Source organism: Limulus polyphemus, unplaced genomic scaffold (genome assembly GCF_000517525.1).
Source record: "Limulus polyphemus unplaced genomic scaffold, Limulus_polyphemus-2.1.2 Scaffold30, whole genome shotgun sequence".
Taxonomy (NCBI): domain Eukaryota; kingdom Metazoa; phylum Arthropoda; class Merostomata; order Xiphosura; family Limulidae; genus Limulus; species Limulus polyphemus.
Window position 1 is genome coordinate 1,541,624 of NW_013665640.1, and position 14,566 is coordinate 1,556,189.

Here is a 14,566-nt window from a genome sequence, read left to right on the forward strand (position 1 = left end):
AGATTGCGAGTCGAGTGCCTTAACCACCTGGCCATGCCGGGCCATTTTAATGAATTAGAACGGTTTTTATTACAATTACTCCCTGGGTTTATGAATTAGAATGACTTTACAGCAATCATTTCCTAAGTGGATGAATTAGAATGACTTTACTACAACCATTCCCTAGGCGGAATAATTATAATGGTTTTATTACAACCAGTGTAAAAACTTGCACTTATTTTCAGTCAACCACACTCATCCTAAAATCAGTCAAGCTTAGCAGTATATACATTGTCTAGTCAATGAAAAATCCGAAGATAAAAATTTAATAATTTGTTTGGGTAGCACAAACTATCGTATTATGTGTAACGATAATTCTATCGTATTATGTATATTGATAATAATATTTCTTATGAATGCCAGGAAGTTACATGCATTTCCCGCTCGCGCACACTCACGAAGAAAATTATAGATATTTTAATAAATAAATATCCTATATGACAGGGCGAGGTATGGCCAGGTGGTTGGAGCACTCCACTCGCAATCTGAGGGTCGAGGGTTCGAAATCCCGTCCCACCAAACATGCTCGCCCTTTCAGCCTTGGGGGCGTAGTAAGTGACGGTCAATCCCACTATTCGCTAGTCAAAAGAGTAGCCCAAGAGTTGGCTGTGGGTGGTGATGACTAGCTGCCTTACCTCTAGTCTTACACTGCTAAATTAGGGACGGCAAGCTCAGATAGCCCTCGTGTAGCTTTGCGCGAAATTCCAAAACAAACAAACTCAGATAGCCCTCGTGTAGCTTTGCGCGAAATTTAAAACAAACCTGTATGACGTCCGTACGCCGTGAAGTCCAATAGTATGTATTTTGATAAAAAGATATCTTGATATAGCCTCTATACACTGGCATAGGTTACTCTACAAAATGTTACGAACACTGTTAAAATTTTACAAAAAAACTCTGTGATTGAAGATGTTTGAGAATTAGTGCTTATGACTGGTTTATTATTAACTGATGGTATGTTTCGTGTTAATTGCGTGTATTATTAACTTATTATGTGTTGTGAATGTGTGTTTGTTTTTCTAGTGTGTGCCTTTCCCTACGTTCTGGCTTTCACTACTGACACCATCGAGATTCGGCTTATTATTAACGGAAATCTCATTCACAATATGGTGATGCCAAAACTAACCGCCATTACGTCGAAGGTAAGAATCACAGTGCATCCTGTTCAAATATCTTAATCTCTAAATCCTGTCCAAATATCTTAGTCTTGTACATCCTGGCCAAATATCTTAGTCTTGTACATCCTGTCCAAATATCTCAATATGTACATCCTGGCCAAATATCTTAGTCCTGTACATCATGTCTAAATATCTTAATTTGTACATCATGTCCAAATATCTTAGTCCTGTACATCATGTCCAAATATCTTAGTCCTGTACATCTTGTTCAAATTGCTTAGTCTGTACAAATATATTATAAGCTCTGGAGGTACCTTTTTAACTTACTCTTGAGATTTTCAAGCATTCCACTATCGGTTGGGTTTCCAAATAATTTTTAATAACTAATAACATGATTTCAATCACTCCAGGATATCCATCGGGGAGAAGAAAGAATTAAGCTTGTTGTCTACATTACTAAAAATGGTATGTTTACAGATTAAGGAAGTCGTGGAAATCTAACAATTAAATCTAATAAAGTTATAAACCTCAGAAATGTATACTTAAGACAACCTGCTTAAGTATCACGTTTTCTGTTCACAGTTCAGTTAGTAAATTTTACGGAATGCCTCTGGATTTCTTGGAAGCAATATCGTGGAAAAGTTGTATAATTCTGAAAAGAAGAAAAAAAAAGCGTGTTGTTTTCCCTTAAGTATAGACGTTCAGGTCTGTCCTTTAAAATATTATTTATACACATTTTTAATAATTAACCCCTTGAGCAGATCGACAAAACTACTATGGCTTCCACGGCCTCTCTCTTTCTCACCTTCGCTGTTACAAATAACTTTAAAACAAGTTAATTTTTATTTTACTCTTCTTATTTCAGGGAGATATCTTTTTTGCTACGACAGATCCAGAATTTTTTCAGGTTCGACAAGAAAGAGTTAAAGTTGATAAAATGGACAGAGACCCCAGTCTATCACCACCTACGTCTCCACATTGTAAGTACTCTTTTGTCTTCTTATTTCTCTGTCTCCATATTATGAATGTTCTTGTGGTCTCTGATTTATACTTGTTCTTTTTTCGCCACATTATCTTTCTTTATTCCGTCTCTCACCTTTGTCGCTACTTTATATTCTGGTCTTCTTTGTGTTGGAATGATGACAGACAGACAAATATTTTGATATCTTCAACACGAACAGCACCTTATGTGACACAGACTAAATGACCAAATCAGATCAGAGAACCTTATGATTCGGCCATATCCAGACTAATTTATAACTGGTAGCCAGAGAGGATCAGACAAGTCAGGAGCACCATGATTTACTGTCGCAATTATAACGCCCTTAAGGCTGAAAATGCTTATCGTGGTTCGAACCTTGGGACTTCCGAATCGCAGCCTAACGCGCTAACCATTAGGTCGCGCCTTTGTTTCTATAAGCCATCTGGTGTACGAAGTCGACAATTTTAACATCTAAACACACAAAACCTCACAAGCAACTTGACCGGTATGTCTTTAATAAATACCCATTTCATTCACCAGCTGATTGAGGTATGCGGCAGTTAACAGATATGTCGCGAAAACAGCCTCTGTATACGTGATTTGTGTCGCTTTTGTAGACGAATATACTTGTTGGTTGTGTTATGTATTGTTGCCTGGGGCATGTATACGACTTTTGCCACTGAATTTTGTTTACGTAGATTCTCACCTGGAATAGAAATTTAAGTTTGCACTATTCTCATTACAAAAATACTCATTAAAATTTACGGACAAAATGTTTTCTCACAGTACATATACAAATAAAATTTTAATAAAGCATTTTACACAACTGGTATAACTGAATTGCATTAAATCGACATTTCAGTATATATATACATATGTTATATGACATCAGTTTTACTTGTATATGATCATTTTTCTAATAACTACACAAATTAATTACTTATTTCTTATATGGCCTATCGGCAGGACAGCGGTAAGTCTACGGACATACTACGCTAAAATCCGGGGTTCGATTTCCCGCGATGAACAAAGCAGATAGCTCATCGTAGCTTTGTTGTAAAACAAACAAATTTCTTATAAATATATTTATGTGTGTGTTAACATGTTTTACGTCACTTAAGCAAAATCTCGAGTCCTCGTTTTTTACATAGTTGCGTATTTATGACCTCTTGAATATGAAACGTCAGTATTTGTGAAATCCGAAATAGGCCACAAGTATTGTCACCAATTGTCTTAGTACATCTTAATAACATGGCACCGTTTCCTGAATTTGTAAATTCAACATTTAAAATTCAACTTCCCACACTTATGCTTGAACTTTACTTTTCTTCCCTATCTCCTTCACACTAACACACAAACACCATATCATTAAGTTAAGTTACACAAACGTTGAGTACGTTACATTAAGACAACTTTGGATTCGAACCACGTCATAACAGTTCATGTCATCGCGTCCAGTCATGCTCTATGTGACGGCCGTGCATCTTGTCAATAGCCTTCCAAAGTACTTAACATTACAGAAGACCGCCTTGTGAGACTGTCATGTCAAAACCACACCATCACTCCTGACATGCTGTACGTAAAGTTGTTTAGTATGCAAAGACGACGGTTTCCTAGCGCCCGTTTCAATAATTTGGTCGCACAGAATTCTATAAGTCTTGCATCTTGCGAATTAACCGGTATATTTTCGTATGGAATACCACGAATGCACGTTTCGTTCTCTAAATATTTGAAGTATTCGACGGTTGAACGGGTATGTCATAGAAACAACTTGTGTACATATGACTTGAATCGCTTTCCCAGACATGGGTCATCTCGAATATGTTCTCTGAGACACGTGGGCGACATTTGCCACTGACCTTTGTGTTTAAGCATCCTCATCTGTTACAAAGTTACGCATTTTGCTTACCACAGCTAGGGTATGACTTGTTAAAGGTCCTTTTCTGGATGATCCTAGTTCTCCAAGTTGACCAATATTCCGTTGTTTTCCAAGGCCATTAAATACAGGAGATATCTCTGTCTTGGAAATTCTTAACTTACGATCTGAACACATCTTTATAAACTGAGTATATAAATATTTGGCGGCGGAAAGGACTTTTACATGTCCTTCCCAAAAGCTATCAGTTTTTGACGGCATCACTCACACGTCCAGCAATGTCAAAACAAATGCTTGATATATTCCATTCCACCGCAGCATTACATCTAGGGCTTCTGATTTTTGGTTTCAACTGATAAATCCCGATAAAACATTCTCGATACATAAAACATAAATCGGTGTTTTTCAAATAAACATTGAAAAAATACCGGAAATGGTTATTCTTCAGAGGCTTCTTTTTATACTTCATTTGGATTTTTTGTTTTTATTTTTTTGTTTCGTGGAGAGTTGAGCATACAAACTGTATTAGCTTTTATGACTAAATTACACTGAACGAAAAGGAACACATTTCGTCCATTAGCGGTACGTTTGTTTTTATAATTTCGTATAGAATATTAATTACTCTTACAAAGCTTTAACATAAATATGTTTTGTACCTGTTATTACTCCCATAAAGAAACTAGTGTGCAAAGAATATACGGTATATTAGTAAAAAAAACCAAGAAATCTCCGAAAAACACCTATTTTAAATAAAACTATAAAACAACTAAAAATAAATACCGAGAAACAAAAGCCCTAATTATATCGGTTGTGACTACAACGTGACTTGCTGACTTGTATATTAAAATTAGCTGTAATAATATCGCACTCCTCTGTAAACTGTTTGTCCTGAAAATACCTAGTGTATTAATAGATAATATTCGTTTTATTTTTAGCTGAATATTTCGTTCTCAGGTACCAACAACTCAAGCTCTGCCGACAGTAATAAGCCATTAAGGATTTACCGGATGCCCTTTGGTTCACTAACCGGAAGTTCGTCGCCATGTGAAAGACGAGTGCCAACCCCGTGCATCCCCTCCCCTCAGCCACTACTCAATCCTCCAGATTTTAGCAGCAACTTTTTGTCGCCAGAATCACAGGTAAATATCTTATACTACATATACTAAAACTACACAAACGGCTAAATGTTTTCAAACTACATCGCCAGTAAGTGACCATAAAGCTTTAAGTGATAAAAGATAGGTGAGTCAATCTATTTGAACTATTACTGATGTTACTATTTTTATCTTTCGCGTGCGTAGGATAGTGAAACAGGAAAAAATTACTCCGGAACTAAAAATATTTAGTTTTGTAGCTTATCCTACTAATAAACAGTTATAGTTATTATTTTTTTTTATTTTGCGATGAACATATTCAAAATGTTTCCCAGGGTTCGATTTCTTAGAAGACCGTGTTTCTCGTCAAAGTTAATATAAACAAATTGTGACGTAATAAACTGATGAACATAGATATAGACATGACACAGTTACTTTTTATTGTAAACAAATAAAAATACAAAGAATTAAAAAAAAATGAAACCCGATATAACTGCGTCAATTATCATTTTACAACCTAAAATACATACTTAAAAGAAATAAATATTCCTGTCTGGCTTCAAACTACATTATTGATACAAAACAGAGGAAGACATGAGAATATGTAAATATCGAAACGTGTAGCAGAGTTTTACTGTTATGTTTTAGCTACTTATTTGTCTGGTATATTAATAATGTCGTTTGAAGTTTATGTACCCCATACTTTTTAAAATTGCTTAGTTATCATTGTTTGATTCATGCCAGTATATATATATATTAAGTTTATCTTCCTCATTGGAAGTTAACTGGCAATTTATAAGCATAATCAAGATATACCAAAGGGGGGAGGATGGTAAAATCATACTACAGTTACTGATTTATAGTTATTTGAACTGGAATTTTATAACATAAAAACCTTCTAGGAAAGATTTTGATAAACTTTTGCGTGTTATTCGTGCATATAGGAATATGAAACATATATATATATATATACTTGGTTATCTAGGTTTTATGCTTCTACGTAACTTGTTTATCCAGCAGTAAATGTTCAAATGTAAAGAAGATCATTCACTATAAACAAGCAACACTGGAATATACACATGGTTATTGTTATTTTCGAATAAAAAAATATTCATAACATAACAGCTTCCAATGTCGATGTAGTAAAGTTTTTAATATCTAGAATAAATAATTATACAACTTTTGCTGGTCGTAACTTCTTAGATAATACGGAATATATTAATCATTACAAGATTTTATTAACATAACTTAAAATCAAACATTTTACTTCAAAGCAGTGTTCGCTTGAGCTTGTTTGTTTGTTTCTGAATTTCGCGCAAAGCTACACGAGGGCTATCTGCGCTAGCCGTCCCTAATTTAGTAGTGTAAGACTAGAGGGAAGGCAGCTAGTCATCATCACCCACCGCCAACTCTTGGGCTACTCTTTTACCAACGAATAGTGGAATTGACCGTCACATTATAACGCCCCCACGGCTGAAAGGGCGAGTATGTTTGGTGGACGGGGATTCGAACCTGCGACCTTCTGATTGCGAGTCGAGTGCCCTATCCACCTGCCCATGCCGGACCCGCTTGAGCTTGTATAAAATACAACACTGAACTGATTACTAATCATTATATTGTTGATTTTTGAAACTTTGCAACCTTGACAAAATCGCCATGACAGTGACAACACTTTTTTCATTAGTTCATTATTTTAGTTAAATATGGTGTAAGAAATAGTATGAATTGTTAATTTCCAATCTGTTATTACATGTTAAATATTAGATATGTAAATTTTGTAATTAACAGTTAATATTATTTATATTGAAATTACGCCCGTAAATAATAGATGATTCAGTTTAATCTTATACTTATAACTTCTATTATTAAGATTTACTACCAAATTATTTATCTGATTATAATTCCCTGTTTTATATTTTATTCATATTTTCTTAAGTTTAGATGTTCAAAACATTTCAATAGGAAATTATATCTCAAATTATTTCAGATATGTTATTAAATTAAAATTCTGAAGAAAAGCGTAGCAAGTTTTTGCACAAATTACGGCATTGCTTTTACATAAATGATCAAATAATTCTGCATTTTTCTTTTTGTGCTTAGCCTAGAATAGGTGTTGCAGTAAATTAATAATGATTGTAACTTAGAACAGATTTTTATGAGCTCAAAAAATTGCGAATATTACGGCTGATTAAATTTCTAAGTTGGTATACGAAGAATTAACAACAGATTTTATAGTACGTTTAAGCCTTAATGTCTTTGTTCTCTTCTCTAATAAAATATCTTGTTTTCTACCTCATAGAATCCGTGTTAATTTGTTTCTCTCAAAAGTGAATTAGTTCTCGATATTTTACCACAAATATCAATACATTACGAAGCAATAAAATCATTATTACCAAGAAATTAAAGATGCTTCGTTATTTTTACTGCTGTAAGTCGGGGTACATCATAGAGATCTGAAGTTGTGATTTCTTTAGTCATAAAAGGTTGCCCGCCAGTGGCACAGCGGTATGTCTGCGGACTTACAACGCTAGAATGCGGGTTTCGATACCCGTGGTGGGCAGAGTACAGATAGCTCATTGTGTAGCTTTGTGCTTAATTAATAATCAAACAAACCAACATAAAAGGTTGTCTCTGAAAAGTATAAAATAATGTGTTTTTTTTTCTATTATGAGTCAAATAGCAACGCATTTCATCTTCTCAGATCCGACTTTTTGTATTAGGAAACATTTATATTAACAAACTTACAAAACTATTTTTTATAATAACATTTGATATTTACATGTTTGCTACGCATGAAAATGAATTGATGAGGATTGTTATAACCCGTTTAAAACACCATTTTGACAATACGCATTTAATGACATTCATTTTACTTGTGCTGATCTAAGACATTAAATTATGACATGCGGATTTTATATCCTTAATCAATCGTTATGCTTGTCATCTACGATTAAAATTTATATTATTGGTCGTGGGTTTCTTTACTTGCTTCGTGTTTTGGCATGATACCTTAGAATATTGGGTAGTTGATGGATCGTTTGTTTATTAAAAAGTGATTTATAGTGGTCCTGGGTGTATCGTGTGGTTGATCGATCACTTGTTTATTAAGCAGTGCTTTATAGTGGTCCTGGATGTATCGTGTTGTTAGATTTTCATTTGTTTCTTAAACAATGCTTTATAGTGATCCTGGGTGTATGGTGTTGTTAGATTTTCATTTGTTTTTTAAACAATGCTTTATAGTAATCCTGGGTGTATCGTGTTGTTAGATTTTCATTTGTTTTTTAAACAATGCTTTATAGTGGTCTAGGGTGTATCGTGTTGTTAGATTTTCATTTGTTTCTTAAACAATGCTTTATAGTGATCCTGGGTGTATAGTGTTGTTAGATTTTCATTTGTTTTTTAAACAATGCTTTATAGTGGTCCTGGGTGTATCGTATTGTTAGATTTTAATTTTTGTTTCTTAAACAATGCTTTATAGTGGTCCTGGGTGTATCGTATTGTTAGATTTTAATTTTTGTTTCTTAAACAATGCTTTATAGTGGTCCTGGATGTATCGTATAGTTAAATTCTAGTTAAGAAGTTAGCACACCTACAAAAGTTGTAATATTTTTCAAACGAGCCCCAAAAGTTTGAAAACATTATTGTGTAGTTAGTTAGCTTTTCTTTCGTTTGTTACATAGTTCTTTATCATGGACTTATCTGAGTGTATTATGACATAGACTTGTGTGAGATTGTCTTCATTGTTAGAAGAACTGTTTTGTCGAAAATCTGGTTGCAAAATCATAATAACACAGATACTTTTCCATGAATGACATACTTAAAGACAAACTGCAATGCCTTACAGTTGAAACTTGTTTTCTATAATTAGCCTAAAGCTAAGCGTTCTTCATAGTACAAACATAATAACTGTTTATTGGAAAACTAAGCCTAACATAATAGTTAGGAAATAACAATGAGATAACGTTATGTCGTATTAGTTTAGATATTTTCTGTAGTACGTTAAACAGCATAGAAAAGGCCTAAATAATATTCTTGGGATCTCTACGCATTTTAGAACAAAAGCGTTAAGAGTAAACTTGGGTACTCTTAAAACGACCCTATTAATTTTTGTGGGGTTTATAAATTTATTAATGTTATATTTTGCAACGTTACGCCAAGCAGAACAAACATGTTCAATCACAGCTGTCACAAAGGATTAAAATATTTAATATTCATTGCTGTGGTTCCTTTTCTTGCTAGATAGGCTTTTGATATATGATCTACATGGTAGTGTTTTAGGCTAGGAAACTTTGTAATTATGTTTAATATTACAAAATCTGTCACTGTGACTACTACTAGTACTAAGTTACAGGTTATTCAGAGTAGTATGAATCTAATTAGGTGATAACTTATGTATACTGCTTAAGGCAAACAACAATTTTTAAAACGACAAGTATTTTCCTTATTGCCATCTGGTGGCAGGTTTAATTAATATTATAGTATCAAAATTTACATTATTTCAAGTATATTATTTTCACTGAGTGATAACTCTTTTTGTTTTCATTATTCTAGGATAATCACCTGCGAACGGATACAAGACCAAGTAGAAGCGCAACCTCGTCCCCAGTTCCCCCTCTTCCCATTATTCTTCGCCAGCAGAGTGCTTCTAACCGTAAAGTTATTAAAGATTACATTTATTCCACTAGTTCGGACTCTGGTGTAAACAAAAGTGAGTGTTCGACACCATCACACAGTATCCACGTATTCACGGCGGCTAAAGACGAAACCTGAGTGAAACAATAGCCAAACTGTGACCACTTGTAAACATATGTACAGCTATTACAGACTTTTGCTATTCGATGTGTCAAATTGTTTTACAATTCTATGTATCTTTTACATTCCAAAGCTAAAGAAAAACAAAAACGTAAATCAAGAAAACTCTCGAAACTTTTGCAAAATAGTAAACATCAATTTTTGATGCCAACCTTCCAAGCATGTTTAGTGACTTTACAGTATAATTCAGAGAACTTAATTATTAACACTAGTCTCTTATTATATTTAAAACTTCCTATTTAATTATTGCCAAAGTACAGGTGAGAAAATAGAGGAAGAAGTCTTAGATAGGGAAAACCAGGGCAAAATACACATTAGTTACTGTCGATGTGAAATGCTTGTCTATAATTATCCCATAAAAAATTATTGTTGAGTCTTACAAAATATTATTCGATAGAAAGGAAAAAACCAGACAACAAAATACAGTCATGTAATTAATTAATTTAAATTATAATTCAACTGTATTATATATTAAAATAAATTAGGGGAAATTTTTCGTGTGGAAATATTAATAAAACCAAACTTATCCTAGCGTATTTTCAACGATCATATAGAAACGTTATAAAAGATCGATACCCGTGGTGGGCAGAGCACAGATAGCCCATTGTGTAGCTTTGTGTTTAACTACAAACAACAACAACAATGTAAAAGATCAACATCTGTGCACTGATCATTGGTTAGCTTCAATAGCTTTCTGTGAGCACAGATGTTGACAATGAAATTGTAGTTTGGTGGAATTGGAAGCCGGATAATCGATCAAATATCTCTAAACAAGCCGTAATTTCAGTAAAGTGAAAATGATTTATTGGTTTCGTTAAAAAGTAATCGCGATCTAGAAGTTTCAAATGTTCTTAACACAACGTGCCTTCGAAAGAAATTGAATTTACATAACTTTCCCAATCAAAGGCTTAATGTGTGAGTAAATTACCACCTAAACCGAAAACATTTGTGAATATACTTCGAAAGTACATCCTCTTTTAGGATAAGACTCGTTTTATTCTGAGTAATTTCATATTTAACAGAAATCAGTTCATGTCTATAGGATTTCAACAGATGGGTTAACTCCTTACAATATAATTGAACACAACTGACAAACAGATACAAATTCAACATAATGCGATCATTTGAAAATATAAAAATATTACATTATAATCGCTATACAGAGAGAGAGGAATGAACAATGTTTCAGCCAAATGACTATCTTTTTGGTAAAATGTTCATTATTTTGTCTTTCGGAATAGATCCTGGCTGATACATTTTTTTTTCAGATTGCGATATTTAACTTTTTATATCTTTAGTACGCAAGTAACTAAAGGGAATTCTGTAGTATAATGCCTTTTTATGGAATGTTCTAGCTAACTTAATTATTTCCACGTATATTAATGTTCATTACTTATGTCCATTTATGACAAATAATACAGAAGTTTAATCAAACCTAATTTCCTTACCAAAACAAAACACAATAAATGGTCATATTGGTGTGGGATCTGAAGCTGCATCGTTCTATAAAGTCGTACCAGGAGTGTGAGAAAAGTTTATAGTTTGATATTTTAAACACAAATTCCTCACTATAATTGAATATTCATACCCCTTTTTTAATCTTCTGTGAAAAAAAAAAATAACAAGAGGAAAAAGTTACAATTCTGTAATCGGATTGTTCTTTAAGTTTTATCAAACTGATTAGGAAGACATCTTTTGATTTCCAAAGGCAAAGTAAATAATCAAGTTAACTGATATTTTATCTACTGGAGAGTAGCAACTACTATCTTTTATATATATATAAGCAGGATAGTATAAAAGTTGGGAATAAAGAGATGCCCATTTTGTACAGAATTAAGTATTTTGTTGTTTGAAATGGGGCATAGGTTGAGATGTAAACATGAGAATGCTGTTTGTGTTGCTTTATTTTCATGTAGCTTGCAATACACTACCTCTACAAATCTTGAAAGTACTCACTCTGAGCTCCGAAGTAAGCAACTGTTTTTAGAATAATATAAATTATTTCAGTTTTCGTAACATGCATTTACAAATATGTGTATTTAATGATATTCAGACAATTTATGTATTTTGTAGACACATCGTTGATAGTAATTACTTGTAAACTTTTCGTTCCTATTTATAAAAAGTTCATAATGCGTTTGTTTATTTTTTTGTACATGAAAGAAACTAGCTGTATTTTATGCTCTGGTTTGCTCCCAAACGTGTCATATGTCTGATGTATTTTTATAACAATATCCCTTCTTTTCAGTTTATGGTCAAAGTGTGATTCCCCATCTTCAGCTCTTAGTTAAAAATGTATTTGGAAGCTCAAGATGAATTTATTATAGTGTCTAAAATTTTAACAATAAATATCATGAATAAGTCGGAAATATTAAAGACATCATATCAGGTGTATAGAATATAATAACTTTAATCAGTCCGGAAAAAAAGTATTATATTTGAAAATGTATTTTTTACAATTCCTAATTCTCTAATTTATGTGAAAAAGATAATGATTCCTAAAATCTTAGTTACTCATCAAAGGCTCTGCACCTTTTAGGTTTAGGTTGTTTAATTATATTTAAGAATATATTATTTGCACACCAAAACATCTCTAAGTTAGGTGGAGAACTATTGTTGTTCGAGTGGTAATTTTTCAAAAAGGGTATAACTGCATTTAAAAACAAATTGTATGCGTACTCAAAATTCCTTAATTGTGCGAGATACTATTTTTGCTTTAATTGCAAGTTTTCACCAAAGTTTCCGTTGTCCCCCGATTTTAGATTTTATTTATACTTAAAGCTTTATTTTTCTTTCCCATCAGCTTAAAATTTAGATAAAAGTTTTAATTGATAGAAAATTTTTGGGTGTAAAGGAAATCACTAATATTTATATAAACCTTAAAAATAGGGTGTCATCCTAAATATAAATATATATATGCGTGTGTGTGTGTACACTAGTCCTTCGCCGTACGTAACGAGCTATTCTCATCAGATGCGAATAAAATAAACAAAACGTTTTCGAATAACGAGCTTAGGCTGTTTATCAATGTCTAAAAGAATGATACATATGCACGCGTTTAGTTTGGTTGTTCTATCATGATAATTATGAAAAACCCTTTTATTTAAGCGTTTTCATTGCATTAAGATGTATAGCACTGCGCCTTTTAACGTACAAAACACGCTTAATTATGCTTCCCTGAAATCAAAATTGAAACCTTAACTTTCTAATAATTAACACGAAAGTAAAATCACATTAAACATATGTTGGCTTATTAAGTACTTTCGGTTTTGTTAGATAGCCCAAAATCACGATTTACAAATGCATATGTATATTATTCATCCCTGACGAGGCTATCTCGCCAAAGAATAACAGGAAGTGGCTGGTAATGTTTTTCAAAAACAGTATTCTGCTTTTAATATCAACTTGATTTTAAACTAATAAGCACGTGCTAATTGAAAGGTTCGTTACCAAAAAAGTTTTAAAAAAAAAAGATTAAAAATGAAAATTTTCAAAGTAAGATTCTACAACTCAAACGTTTTTTTTTCTCAGTTCCTTTCTAGCAAGAAATATGCTTTAATATTAGTTATTAGAAGCAAGCAGTGTGTATAAAATTTGTGAAAAGTGACGCTCTGTTTACTTTTATGATCTCTATATATAAATGTATAACAATTCCATAGGTTTATTTGCAAAAATGATAAATATAAAACTAACAAAAATCTTTAGTAGTATCACTGACTAGTTGTATGATGGTCTTGTAACTTATAAACAATAATATCAGAAATATGGAACTTGTTTATTTTTTATACTTTTAAAAATAATAATTATATATAAATTCTAATCACATCTATTTACTCTCAGTGTTGCTAAAAACTTAAAATGCAAGTTTCTATTGGTTTTTGTCTTTCTTAAAGTTTAGGTACAAAGGTGTTTGTGTATATTTATATGGATTATTATATGACAAGCTAATGAAAGGCTCGGAGTACAGTTTTAAGAGATCCGAAACGTCACCTATGGGACAGTGTTATTTTCATTATTATTTATGATATCAAGAAGAAAAAAGGAGAAAACAAAATAGCGATTTTTTCGATATGGTAGGTCAAATTTTGGTACTTTTATTCCAAAATTTCTTGTTTGTTCGATTTTTTTTTCTAGTTGGCCATTTTCATGCATGCATGTTTTTATCCTGAAATACAGCGTTCGACTTGCTAAATAAAGTTTGCAGTAACCTTGCTCTTCTTGTTTGTATCTTTAATATTTATACTCGAAAAAAATAAAACTAGTTCATAATGCATGAAAAAGGAAACTTAAATTAAAGTATATACAGTCAAGTGACATAACAAGGAAACTTAAATTAAAGTAAATACAGTCAAGTGACATAACAAAGAAACTTAAATTAAAGTATATACAGTCAAGTGACATAACAAGGAAACTTAAATTAAAGTATATACAGTCAAGTGACATAACAAGGAAACTTAAATTAAAGTATATACAGTCAAGTGACATAACAAGGAAACTTAAATTAAAGTATATACAGTCAAGTGACATAACAAGGAAACTTAAATTAAAGTATATACAGTCTAGTGACATAACAAGGAAACTTATATTAAAGTATAAACATTCAAGTGACATAACAAGGAAACTTAAATTAAAGTATATACAGTCT

The 14,566-nt window shown here is 32.4% G+C and overlaps 1 protein-coding gene across 7 annotated transcripts in view; it reads left to right on the top strand.

Moving 5' to 3' along the window:
• LOC106459793 (GTPase-activating Rap/Ran-GAP domain-like protein 3) overlaps positions 1-14,134 on the top strand; it is a 427,929-nt gene extending 413,795 nt beyond the window's left edge. For 6 of the 7 annotated variants that reach the window (XM_022386650.1, XM_022386642.1, XM_022386656.1 and 3 more), the window contains 4 exons: positions 1,063-1,181; positions 2,023-2,137; positions 4,970-5,154; positions 9,661-14,134. In XM_022386650.1, the coding sequence (XP_022242358.1) occupies positions 1,063-1,181; positions 2,023-2,137; positions 4,970-5,154; positions 9,661-9,879 (638 nt within the window). In that variant the 3' untranslated portion in view covers positions 9,880-14,134. Of the gene's footprint in view, positions 1-1,062; positions 1,182-2,022; positions 2,138-4,950; positions 5,155-9,660 lie in introns of those variants that run through there. The other variant, XM_022386673.1, reaches the window with a different exon arrangement.
• The last annotated feature ends 432 nt before the right edge of the window (positions 14,135-14,566 follow it).